Source organism: Rhinolophus sinicus, chromosome 4, assembly GCF_057876585.1.
Source record: "Rhinolophus sinicus isolate RSI-liver-muscle chromosome 4, RSI-T2T, whole genome shotgun sequence".
Classification (NCBI taxonomy): domain Eukaryota; kingdom Metazoa; phylum Chordata; class Mammalia; order Chiroptera; family Rhinolophidae; genus Rhinolophus; species Rhinolophus sinicus.
The window spans coordinates 63692757-63705652 of NC_142504.1; the positions used below are offsets into that span (position 1 = coordinate 63692757).

At 34.6% G+C, this 12896-nt stretch overlaps 1 protein-coding gene across 9 annotated transcripts in view; it reads right to left on the bottom strand.

The window, feature by feature from the left end:
* CEP192 (centrosomal protein 192) overlaps positions 1 to 12896 on the bottom strand; it is a 160141-nt gene that overhangs the window by 19810 nt on the left and 127435 nt on the right. For 8 of the 9 annotated variants that reach the window (XM_074340409.2, XM_074340412.2, XM_088797891.1 and 5 more), the window contains 6 exons: positions 12085 to 12345; positions 11719 to 11834; positions 9285 to 9394; positions 5915 to 6065; positions 1501 to 1679; positions 750 to 873 (listed from right to left, as the gene is read on the bottom strand). In XM_074340409.2, the coding sequence (XP_074196510.2) occupies positions 750 to 873; positions 1501 to 1679; positions 5915 to 6065; positions 9285 to 9394; positions 11719 to 11834; positions 12085 to 12345 (941 nt within the window). The remainder of the gene's footprint in view (positions 1 to 749; positions 874 to 1500; positions 1680 to 5914; positions 6066 to 9284; positions 9395 to 11718; positions 11835 to 12084; positions 12346 to 12896) is intronic. The other variant, XM_074340414.2, reaches the window with a different exon arrangement.

Sequence of the window (12896 nt, forward strand, 5' to 3'; positions counted from 1 at the left end):
GTCAAGTAAACTCTACTAAAATGCATACTATTCCTTCATTTTTCAAAAGTAAATAAACTTCATGTTGCTCTTCTGCAAAGTTGCTATTCCTAAATATGAAGCAACTTTCAGACATGAATATTTTGTGTCAACACAGTTAAAGTCCCTGAAGAGCTGCAGAGCTGTGGCTTTACCTCCTATCAATAATTAAGTTGCATATAGAGGGTAGCTGCTTATCAACATTAGGCCCTAAAAGACTTCCTTCTATCATAGAATATTCTTTGCAGAAAACGGCGAGCTATGTTATGGCTCAGACATAATAAGTCTGAAATCTTTGTCTATAAATGATCTTTAGATAAAACCAGTAGGATAAGCCAGACTCAAGGTAAAAGGAAAGGCAGAGTCATCTGGGCTTTAGAGACCAACACCCCTCATCACAGGCCCAACTGTATTCCTGGCTTTGTAAGCAAGAGTAATATGTCAGATAACATTCCGATGTCTTCCACTATATAATTATCCAGGAACTCTCTTCCATCTCACATGTTTTTCTTGACGCTTGTAGGCTACCTACTACAATTGGTTGTTGACATGGTCTTTATTCCACAAAGCAGCACGAGTCTTGAACTCACTGTACCACCCTGGAGCTCTGTACAGAGTCAGCACACAGCAAAATTCTACTGAATAAATTAAAATGGCATATTATTTGAGCCTTAAAAAGTCACCATCCTAGCATCTGAATAATACCCAAAGGCAAGAGAAGTCATACTTACTCTGGCTCGATAAATCCATGTTGTGGTGTTACTGTAAGGCAATGTGCTGGCCAGTACAGCTCAAATTTCAGTAACCTAACAGAATTATTTAAAATCTGGAAACGTCCAGTTTTTGCCAGATCACCTATTATATTAGATAAATGTTACTTACATTTATATAGCATTAGTGAAAAAAACAAAATTAATAAACAGTAAAAATAAATCCTATATAAGTACACTAGTAAACCAGCTCATTTTGCTTTCTCAATTGCCCAGTTACAGGAATTTCAAATTTCTGGTCAAGCAAGACCATCTAAACTACAAAGATACTAATCAAAGTTCAATTCTGACAAAGGCATAGAAAAAAAAGGAAATCTGGAAATTGTTACCACCTGGTCTTAGCTTAAGCACATACATAGAGGTACCAGATTTGTTCCTACTCTGAACCAACTATATCAATGTTAAGGGTAAAAGAGTGCCAAATGAATTCTCTGGGGCAGAGTATGTGGTGGGAGGAAGGGACCATGGATCATGAGTGGCTCTGCCATACAGGGAACTGGGAATGTGGACCGAGGACCATAGCCTTGTGTCAGAACAACGCTCTGGTCAAATCTGATTTAGGTCTCTAATAGATGAGAGGAGGATCTGTGAAAGCCACTGGTCACGTTTGCATCAAGTCCAAGTATATATCCTAGATAAGCTATGGGTAGAGAGTAAGTATAGCTCCAGGTTTCAGAGTGAATTCCTGTCGTGTCGTTGTTGACATACTCACAAGTAGAAGGGGCTACCAAAATCAAGTGTGCAGGTTGAACAGTCCACATTTCTTCAGAGGATGATTTATCTTGAGGTGGGTGAACAGCTTGTGAAAGGAGTGGAGAACTCTGAGGACCTTTAACTGGTAAAACATCCAAAGAAACATTTCCACCATGTTTCCCAGGACTATCAGCTTCACTACAGAAAGCAAAAAAAATTAAAAATGGTAAAAAGCTAGATTGTCATGTTTTATATTAATTCTTCATAAATCTAAAAACATTTAGATAAAATTAAAACTAAAAGTACATTACATACTGTGTATGTTTCAGTGAATAAAAATCCTTCACATTGTGTATTCTTAATGTACAAAAAAGAAAGTACAGTGCAGGTTAATTATTATAATGCTAATCTTTAATTAAATACTCAATTATTTAATTTCTTTCATGCCTTGACTTCTGAATGCCATCTAAGATCTCTTAAAAGAATGTACTAGAAAATTACCCAATATTAAGAATTAAAAGAAAAAAAACAATGAAACTCTTACTGTATCTTTAACGACACAATAACTGGTTTCATGATGCTAACACCAAAAAACTTTAAAACAAGAAAGTCTTCTGGGAGAAATATCATGGTAAAAAATGCCAATAAAGTTTAAGAAATTTTTATTAAGTTTGGAAACAGTGTTTTCTAATAAGCCTTAGATTACAAAAAATTGTAATTCCAATAAATTTTATAATCATGGAAGCACATGACTTAACTGAAGTTCAACTGTGCCGTACCCACATTCTCCTACCCTACAGTGAAACATCTTTATTTCAAGTCACCACTCAGCAGACAGAGAAATCTCTCTTCACTCTTACTTACTGCCCTCTCATTCCTCATTTTCAAAACAGACTTCTACTACCCCAGAGAAATAATGGAGGCACCAGTCAAAAGTCAGAAATAATTTTTAAAAATAAAAAAAGTTGATTCTTGGCTTTTTAGCTTTCTAAGAACCAGTTCCTCACAATAAGTGATTTTCAAGGTAATTTTTAATATATGTAACTACTAGCTTTAATTCTTCCTTTGACTGACTATCTTAGAAGAAAATTAACATTACAAGTATAGGGAATAAAAAGCAATCTGGCACGAGCTAGAGCACTGGGGTGATGGGGGTGGAAGGGGGATATGAGTCAGCAGTGAGCTCTCAGTTGGTGGCACCGGGACTTGCAGAGAACTTTCAGGCAATATGGGCCGAGGAAGACAGCCCACGTGATGAGAAGATTGATTAAAAACAGGAGGATGGAGTAAAATTTAAACATATTGAGGCAATAGGGCCAGGATTCTCAGTATTGGAGAAAAAAAGGTACAATTAGAGAAAGGAAGAAAAAAATACACCGTATTGTTAGATTAGAATTGGAGTATCAGTGTTAACTCCTGGTTTTAACATATTTATAAACAGATATGGACACATATGGATTTATATATAAATGCATTTATTTCCTAGCTCTGTCCACTGAGTGGGCTTAGAATTAATGACATCTCAAAAGCAATAGCACACCTACTACCCATATCTTGGTTTCAATACCATTCTCTACTAAAGGAACCAGGACTTCTAAAAGAAGTCCCAACTATTCTAGGACTTGGTGAGGGAAAATATAAGATGAACCTACTGTGTTTCCCCAAAAATAAGACCAGGTCTTATACTGTATTTCCCCGTAAATAAGAGCGGGTCTTATATTAATTTTTGCTCCAAAAGATACATTAAGGAGCATTTTCAGGGGATGTCTTATTATTTCATGTACAACAATTTACATTTATTCAAATAGTCATGTCATCTTCTTCTGGAACATCGTCATAATGAACTAAATGTGTCTGTCTGTCTGACGATCTTAATTGGGGCTTAATTTCGGGGTAGGTCTTATTTTGGGGGAAACAGGGTAGAATATCCTGTTCTGCCACTGAATAAGGAAGTGCTCAAAGAATGATGTGGGCCCATCAACGGGATCAAGGAGCCAAACTGAGAGACCAAATAATGATAGTAAAAAATTAATACTGAACCCACGAGTCCATCCTAACATAAGTACATAAAAAAGGGAAAATAAATCTCTTCCTCACAGTGGATAGACAATTGATAAATGTAGAAAGAAAGATGACAGTAGGAAATCACCATTTGGTATGATTCAGGCAACAATCATCACTGTGGGTGCATAAGTCTGAGAAGTAACGAGATAATTCATCATCTCCAGCTATCTCCCTACAAGATGTTAACTAACTTTACAGTGGAGAAACCTGGCAAACGTCATTTTAACTAAGTGATAAAATATTTCTATAATGAGACAAATCAGCATTGTTTAACACCTGAGACGATGCACTGAGAAAACAAACAACATCATTTCTGTGGTGTTCCGAATCTACAAAGTGAAACTGAGGAATACTTTACAAAATAATTTGTACTCTATGAAAACATCAAGGTTATTGGTAAGAAAAGGGTTAGCAGCTGACCTGCTGCCTATTTTCTCCTTTTTTTAAAACCATGGAATGCCTAGGGGAAAAAAATGACTTGGTCAAATCCCCTAGTAAACTTGCTAACGACATCTCCTAGCAAATACACTAGCGTCCTTATCTACAGAATGTTTTTAACAAGATATTCCCGGTCTGTCTATAATTGTTGATGGTAAAGGAATCTAAAATTTATAAATTTATGTGGCATAGATGTTTGCAAAAATATCACCTAAACTATATAATTATCAGAGTATAGTGAGCTTTCATGATTGAAATGGCTCCCCTTTCTGTGTAAGCGATACATCCCACGCACAACTTGCATTAAATGTGCAGCCACTGTGGAAATCACTATGGAGGTATCTCAAAAAACTGGAAATGGAACCACCTTATGACCCAGCAGTTCCACTCTTAGGTATCTATCCAGAGAAATCCAAAACACTAATTCGAAAAGACTTATGTATCCCTACGTTTACTGTCGTGCTTTCACAATAGACAGGACATGGAAACAACCGAAATGCCCATCGGTAGATGACTGGATTAAGAAACTGTGGTACATTTATACAATGGAGTATTACTCAGCCATAAAAAAGAATGAAATCTTACCATTTGCAATGATATGCATGGACCTAGAGAACATTATGCTAAGTGAAATAAGTCAGACGGAGAAAGACAAACACCATATAATCTCACTTATATGTGGAATCTAAAGAATAGAATAAATGAGCAAACTAATCAGAAACAGTGTCAGAGATATAGAGGAAAAACTGAAGGTTGCTAGATGGGAGAGGGGGTGGGGATGGGGGAGAAAGTGAGGGGATTAGAAAGCACAATCGGTAACCACAAGATTGTCAGGGGGATACAAAAGACAGTTTGGGGAATATAATCAATAATGTTGTAAAGATTTTGCAGGGTATCCAATTGACACTTGTCTTATTAGGGAGACCTCCTCAGGGATGGTATAGATGCCTGACCACAGCACTGGACACCTGAAGCTGAAGCTGAATAATAATGAATGTCAACTATAATATAATATATATATATAGTCACAAGGTGTGGAGTACAGCATAAGGAATAGTCAGTGGGATTGTAACAGCTATATGTTACCATATCAAAAGGGTGATAGGTTAGGGGAGGGTTATCACTTTGTGAGGGGTGTAAATGTCTAACTGTGACATTGTTTTGTACACCTGAAACTAATAAATAAATAAATAAATTTGACCCAGAGTAGAGAATTAAGGTTGCAAAAAGGACCTAGGAAGCACCGTCAACAATTCGGATTTCTTCATGTTTCACCTAAAAATATTAGTAAAGCTTAATTCTGGTGAATATCTTTGATTTGTAGATCTGATTTGATAATCCAACCCTCTGTGTTATCTCAGTCATGAAAGATAAGGAAAGACTAAGGAACTGTTCTTCGAAAGAGATTAAAGAGACAGACTAATTACTAAATGCAACGTGCAATCTTAGATTAGATAGATTCTGGACCAAAGAGGAAAGGGAAAGTTTGATTTAACTATAAAGGACATTATTGGGGAACTGGGAAAATCAGTGGACTAGATGGTAGTACTGACTGTATCAATATTAATGTCCTAATTTTGATGGGTTTACCGTGGCCATGTAGGAGAATGGCTATGTTTTTAGGAAAACTTAGGGTTCACTGGTCATCAATTTACGCTTAATTGGTTCAGAAAAAAGTTATATATACATAAAGAATAATAGGTAAATGTGGTACAATGTTATTAATAACAACTGGGGAAGGTCAGTACACGTAGCATATGGGAGTTCTCTGTAATATTTTTAAACTTTTCTGCAGATCTAAAATTATTTCAACTTAAACCAAAAGTGAAATAAACACTTTGAGACAAAAAAAATAATAAAGTACAGGGAAAAGATCAGCTACACTATGAATCAAATAATCTTGAAATCTGGTGACAGATGCTTTGTTTTACCTTTTAGATTCTAAGTTAGCTTTGGAAGAAGGCTGAAGAAATTCTCTGCTAGAAATGTAATCTCTGAATTCTCCAATTACTGATAGTATAATTTTACGCATGTTTCCATAAAAGAGTTGAACATCATTAGACCGTTGGGGAAGATCATACACTGAAATAGAAAATAATGTTTCAAATATGTGAATCCACATAATCACATCACAAAATAACATAAATTTTTATGTCTACAGCCACAAAATACTACTTTCTTAGGTTGGGGGTAGGTGACATTTTGATTTTTAATACTATTGACTAGCATGAAATTTTAGGCAGTTCGTTATCAACGATTAGCAGCTCAGGCTCTGGCCTTGGATTTGAACTACAACCTTGCCAATCGTTTGCTCTGTAACGTCTGACAACCTAACCTCTCTAAGTTTTAGTCTCTTTAAGTACAGTATGGAGTAACAATCTATCTCATGGATTGTTGTGAGCATTAAACCAGAATGTTTTTAAAGATGTGGCACATTTATATAAAGCTTACTGTGGGCCAGGCACTGTTCTTATCCCTTTGCATATATTAACCTAGTTGGTTTTCACAACTCTTTGAGGTAGGCATTATTATCTCCATACCAAAGATGAGGAATCTAAAGCACAAAGGAGGTTAAGAGTACACAATTTGTAAGTGGCAGTCTCACAGACATTTAACTTCAGCAAATATAGAAACCAGGCAATATTAATTAAATATTGTAGATTAATAAAATAGTGCTGGAAGTTAACCTCTCTAGATTAGTCCACCTGAATTTTTATGTACAACACATTTTATAGAACACTATCATATCTATTTATAAAAACAGATATTAAAATTATATTTTTAAATGGAAATTTTTTTAAATTAAAGTTTATTGCGGTGACAATTGTTAGTCAAGTTACATAGATTATAGGTGTACAATTCTGTATTATATCATCTATAAATCACATTGTGTGTTCACCACCCAGAGTCAGTTCTCCTTCCATCACCATATATTTGATCCCCCTTACCCTCATCTACCACTCCCATCCCCCCTTACCCTCTGGGTTACCGCTAAACTATTGTCTGTCTATGAGTTTTTGTTTCTCATTTGTTTGTCTTGTTCTTTTGTCGTTTTTGATTCATATACCACATATCAGTGAAATCATACGGTTCTCTGCTTTTTCTGTCTGACTTATTTCGCTTAGCATTATATTCTCAAGATCCATCCATGTTGTCACAAATGGTCCTATTTCATCTTCTTACCGCCGAATAGTATTCCATTGTGTATATAAATGGAAATTTTAAAACGCAGTAAGTATAAGTTGAAATTTACAATAACTAAGACATCTGACTCTAAAAGTTTAAATCAACTGTGAAAATATTTGCCAGTAATTATACATTTTGCAAAAGTGAGATTATAAATACTGGTAATAGTAATATGCTCAAACTAATGTTATTCAAAATACTCGTATAGAAATTCAACAGCAACATTCTCACAGGTGATCTACAATACTAACAAAAAGTAAAGTGGGATTGTTTCCTCCCTTCATCTGGATGATAAATATACCATCTTGAGGAATCCAGTATCCTTTCAGGTAGAAACTGGCATCCCAAAGACCTCCTGAAATCCCAACTCAACCCTATCTTAGATGGGTGATCTCAGCAGGTTACTTATCTCTTCGTTGGGTTTATAAACATGACCCTTAATATAACACATTTGTTGAATTCTGTACATGCAGCTCCCTCTCCCTTAAATATCCTTGCCCACTCTGGCCCCCATCTTCTCCACCTTGTCAACTCCTCATTCTTCAAGATTCCTCATCCTAAGTAGGTACTCTTTTGTGCTCTCCCAGATTCCTAAACATAGCTCTATCATAGCACTTTTCACACCGTACCTTAATCATCTGTCTTCTCCTGAGCCTGTAAGCCCATAAAGGGCAAGCACTGCATCTTTTACCACTATAGATTGGCACCCTGTACTCTCCATACATGCCCATTAAATCAATGAATGAAATGTTGCTGAGGGAATCATGAAAATGTGCCAAGCTCTGAATGGTTACAAAGTCAGGCTACCTGCCAATCAGTCTTCACTACTGTTGCAATATGTTACTAAGTGCTTGTGTTCTACCTACTGTAGCATAGTACAGTTTAACTCTTTTATTGGGATCTTTCTTGTGAGGAAGATAAGGAAGGTGAAGCTCAAAGGAGCTGAAGTGGCAGAGATGTGCCTTGAGTTTCAACTCCAAATCCAAGGTTCTTCCCATATTCTGCTCCTTTAACACACTGCTCACAAGATCCATTTCAAATCTTCATTATTTTTAACTAACCCCCACTACTACCTTCCCATTGAGCAGATGATCTAGACTCCTAATTACTAAAAAGATCACATAGTCTAAATCATCTCTGCATAGGCATAAGTATCCTTTCCCTTTATTATTTCATATTTTAGAAACAATATACATTTCATCATTTAAAAACTAGAAAACAAAAATAGAGGGGAAAAAACACTATCACCTGAAATTCTACCACCAAACATAACCACTGTTAATGTTTTGGTGTGTACACTCCTGCAACTTTACCTATGCAGCTATACATGAATACAGTAAATTATTTTTATACCAAAATGAAATCTTATGCAAATTAAATTTTTTTTCTTAATAAATGAAGAGCTGTCCATGTCATTACTATAGAATCACATCATGGTTTTAATAGCTTCAAAAAATTATACTGAATAATTAAACCCCCTACTCTTGGGCATTTACGTTACTTCTAACTTCTTGCTATTATAGACAATACTGTGGTGAAATTTTGTACGTTTTTACACAGTACATGTGTCTGAATACCTATCTTTTGTATTAGTAATAAACACCGTCCAATACTTGAATTGTTTAGCTCAAATTGGGCTAACCATCTAAGTTAGAGTTACTCAACCACTGTCTACTTTGGATTTTTTTGCCACTATCACATCTTCCATAACCATACAGTAGGCACAAAAAATCTCAAAATCGGTGCAAGTTTGCAATCATTAAATCTTAAATAGTAATTAATTTGAGTTTAATAATAACCATTCTCCTCCTCCTGTTTAAAAGTCTACACACAGAATCGGTGCAATAATTTATTAATAATATCTAACATTTACAAGCAAAGTTCTTCATTTTATCTTCACAATACTTTTGTATGGATGAGAAGTTAGATATTATTATTCTTCTCATTTAACAGATAAGAAAACTAAATTTCAGTGATGTAATTTGTCCAAAGTCATATAGAACTGTGGCTCAAACTCAGTCTGATGCCATATCCAAACTAATACTCTTCCTCCTTATGTCACATCACTGGACTTATAAATGACCCAAAAGGTTTAAGACATGTTGAAATTCTTACCTTCAGTTACTAGTAGTTCATCTTGAAATGCTTCAGTAAAATCAATGTTCTGCAGCACACTATTCTCTGGAAGTATCTGCTCTAGAATCCCGGGTTTATACAACAGAGCTCTGCCAGGAGAGATTTTTATTGAAAAGTGGTTTTACATATACAATGACCTTAGATTTTTATTAGCGTATTTGGCAAATTCCATGAAGACCATGATATACCAGGTCTGACAATTAAATTCACGAACTTGTTGCAATGATGTTGCTAACCTTTTTTTCATGTCAGAGGGATTATTCATTATGAAGTTGCATCAACTAGACAGTTTACTAAGTTTACTATTTGAAAGTGCTGAAAAGGCTCCATAAAAATGTTAGACGAAAACGACCTGAACTTTTTGCCAACAATTCATGGCTCTTGCATCACGACAATGCACCAACTCACATGGCACTGTCTGTGAGGGAGGTTTTAGCCAGTAAACAAGTAACTGTATTGCAACCCTCCCTACTCACCTGATGTGGCCTCCAATGACTTCTCTGTTTACCCTAAGATAACGGAAATGTTGAAAGGAAGGCATTTTGATGACATTCAGAACATCGAGGGTAATATGACTACAGCTTTGATGGTCATTCCAGAAAAAGAGTTCCAAAATTGCTCTGAAGGGTGGACTAGACAGACGCTGGCTTTGGTGCATTAACTTCCCAAAGGGAACACTTCAAAGGTGACTGTAGTGATATTCAGCAATGAGGTATGTAGCACTTTGGCTAGGATGAGTTCGTGAACTTAACTGTCACACCTTTGTATTAGTACATAAACCTCATGTTTTAAATCCTAATATAAGTAACTTTAAAAAGAAAACCTGTTTTGGAAGTTGTTTTAAAAGTTATACGTGGTAGTACATCAGTTTCAGTTAAATATTAACATCAAAACAAGAACTCCCTAATATAAGAGTAGAAAGAATAAAATTAGATTTTTTTCAGGTCTTACATTCTCATTATTTGTGATAATTTGGTCACAGTTAGAATAAAAAGAATATGCCGGGGGGAGGGGGTAGATGAGGGTAAGGGGGATCAAATATATGGTGATAGAAGAACTGACTCTGGGTGGTGAACACACAATGGGATTTATAGATGATGTAATACAGAATTGTACACCTGAAATCTGTGTAATTTTACTAACAATTGTCACCCCAATAAATTTTAATTTAAAAAAAAGAATATGCCAATAAAATGATGTATATGAGACATCAAAGGGAGACATTTAAATTACTATATAACTATGTTTATCTGGTCTCTTCTAGAGACTCTTTAAGGTGTGAAACTGAATGTAAATTCCTCTGCAATACTCAGATGTTCAGAAACAAAAGAAATCTCATTACCCTAAATCTGTGGCAAAGAGGGGTTCTAAAACAATACCCCAACTTCTATATCCCAGTAGAAAGAAAGGGGAAAAACAAACAAACAAACCCAAACCTGGTAATCTAATTTCTCCAAATGTCAGTTTCTATTTCTAAAATACTTGCTTGAGAAAAAAACATTTTCAAAGTTGAGCTCTTTACATACACTGGGTATGTTCTAACATCATGTAGCAATTTATCACTAAGCTCTCTCTTTTTAAACATTCCAATAATCCTCAACAGATTAAAAACAAAACAAAATTTCCTACATTATACATCAGAATAAAACAGCAGAGCACAAAGGAAGAAGACTGGTATATGCATATACCCCTCCCCTTCTGGGAGTTAATGATTTCCTACTAACAGATGAAACATTGTGAATTTCACATTTATTTTATATTCAGGTCTTCTAGGCGAGGAAACAAAATTTTAAAATATAAATACTCTGAATTTAACATACAAGAATGTTAATTATGTTTAAATCATACCTAAACACCTAAATTTGACACTTCAGCATATTAAACTATATTTAAACTAGATGTACCAAGTTTTCCAAAAGTACATGTTTTAAGTAGCTAGCCAATTTAAACATCCTATAACATTTTAAAAATACAACTTGATCCTTTGAAATAATTCACAACATTCCCAGAAATACTCCAAATAAGCCAGGTGTGTTTAGACAATATACTCTTTCATTAGTTCTTAAATCTTTTCTGAAATCGATCTACCGTCACACAAAGATGATCCTATTACTGGTATGAAGTCTGAAGCTCCTACAGTATTTGAGTAAAGGAGAAGAGGCACAATACAATGTCCAGAAAAGGTGGCACATTGAAAATACAGATGAGTTTCCTACAGGCATTGTTTCCTCACATTATGGTAGCTTATCGGCTGCACAAATTTTACCAACACTTTTTCATCTACCAGTTCACTAAGATAAGCAGTGAAACATGTTCTATAAATTCCAAATCCCAAACCATTTTTTAAGCCTTCATTATTTCTACTGAATACTATCTGAGTTCCCAATACCATCTGATGATATAAGTTACTTACCTTCGGTACTGCTGTCTTGAAATTTCATCTCCACCAAAGAAGTATATGGTTGACAGTTCTGTTGCAGTTTTGTAATTGCTCTCTCTTTCTGATGGATTATATATTATAGTAACAACCTGATGCCAAGAAAAAAGTCAAAAATAAATATTAAATATTTTAATAAGTTATTTTATTCTGAATAAACTGTCATATGAGACTAACAGTCACTATAGACATGAATGCATATGTATAGCATTTCCAAGAAGATAAGTATGTCTATTCCTTATACATTTCAAATATTATTTTAGTTTTTAGACATAAAATACAGTTATTGATTTAACCTAAAAATTAAGTTTACATTTTTAGTGCAGAGATTTTTATACTTACTTCTTGTGTTTTTTCCTTGAGCACAAATTTATCGGGGAAAATCCTTAATACTTTAGGATCCAGGAAAACTTTTTTCTGAGAATCCTTAAAACCTACTGCTTTAACAAAAGCTGCCCGAGAGCCAGTGTTACGAACAGAAAACACAACTCTACTTTCTTTGCCAGGTATTAAGTCATTCACTGTTACCATGTAACTGTCAGATAATTTTTTAACATCTTCCAAAATAAGATTACTTGTTCCTCCATATCCAGACAAAGGTATCTGAAAGCACACACACACACAAAAAAGAAAGTATCAATATCTATATATATCATGTTTCCGTGAAAATAAGATCTAGCCGGATAATCAGCTCTAATGCGTCTTTCGGAGGAAAAATTAATATAAGACCCAGTCTTATTTTACTATAATATAAGACCGGGTCTTATCTAACATTATATATATATATACACACACACACACACATACACACTTATATATGTGTAACTCCAAAATTATTTTTATGTTAGCTAAAAGCAGATTAAATAAATTATGGTCAGTGAAGAAAATACATACAGATTTAATACAATTAAAATTATTATTCTTTATGTACTTTGGCTAGAAGTTATCCCACTTCCAGTCCAGCATTAAAGTCTCTGTCTTAAGAGAAAAACAAATTATAGAGCTGCAAAATTATTTTCCTTCCAATATGCTAAAATTGTTATTTCATTGTTATAAAGTTACACTTAGATAATAAAGGAATAAAGATTAGTACAGTATAGATATGCTTACTTAAGAAGTGTTTAGAGCGAAATGTACATTTGTTATTTACCTTG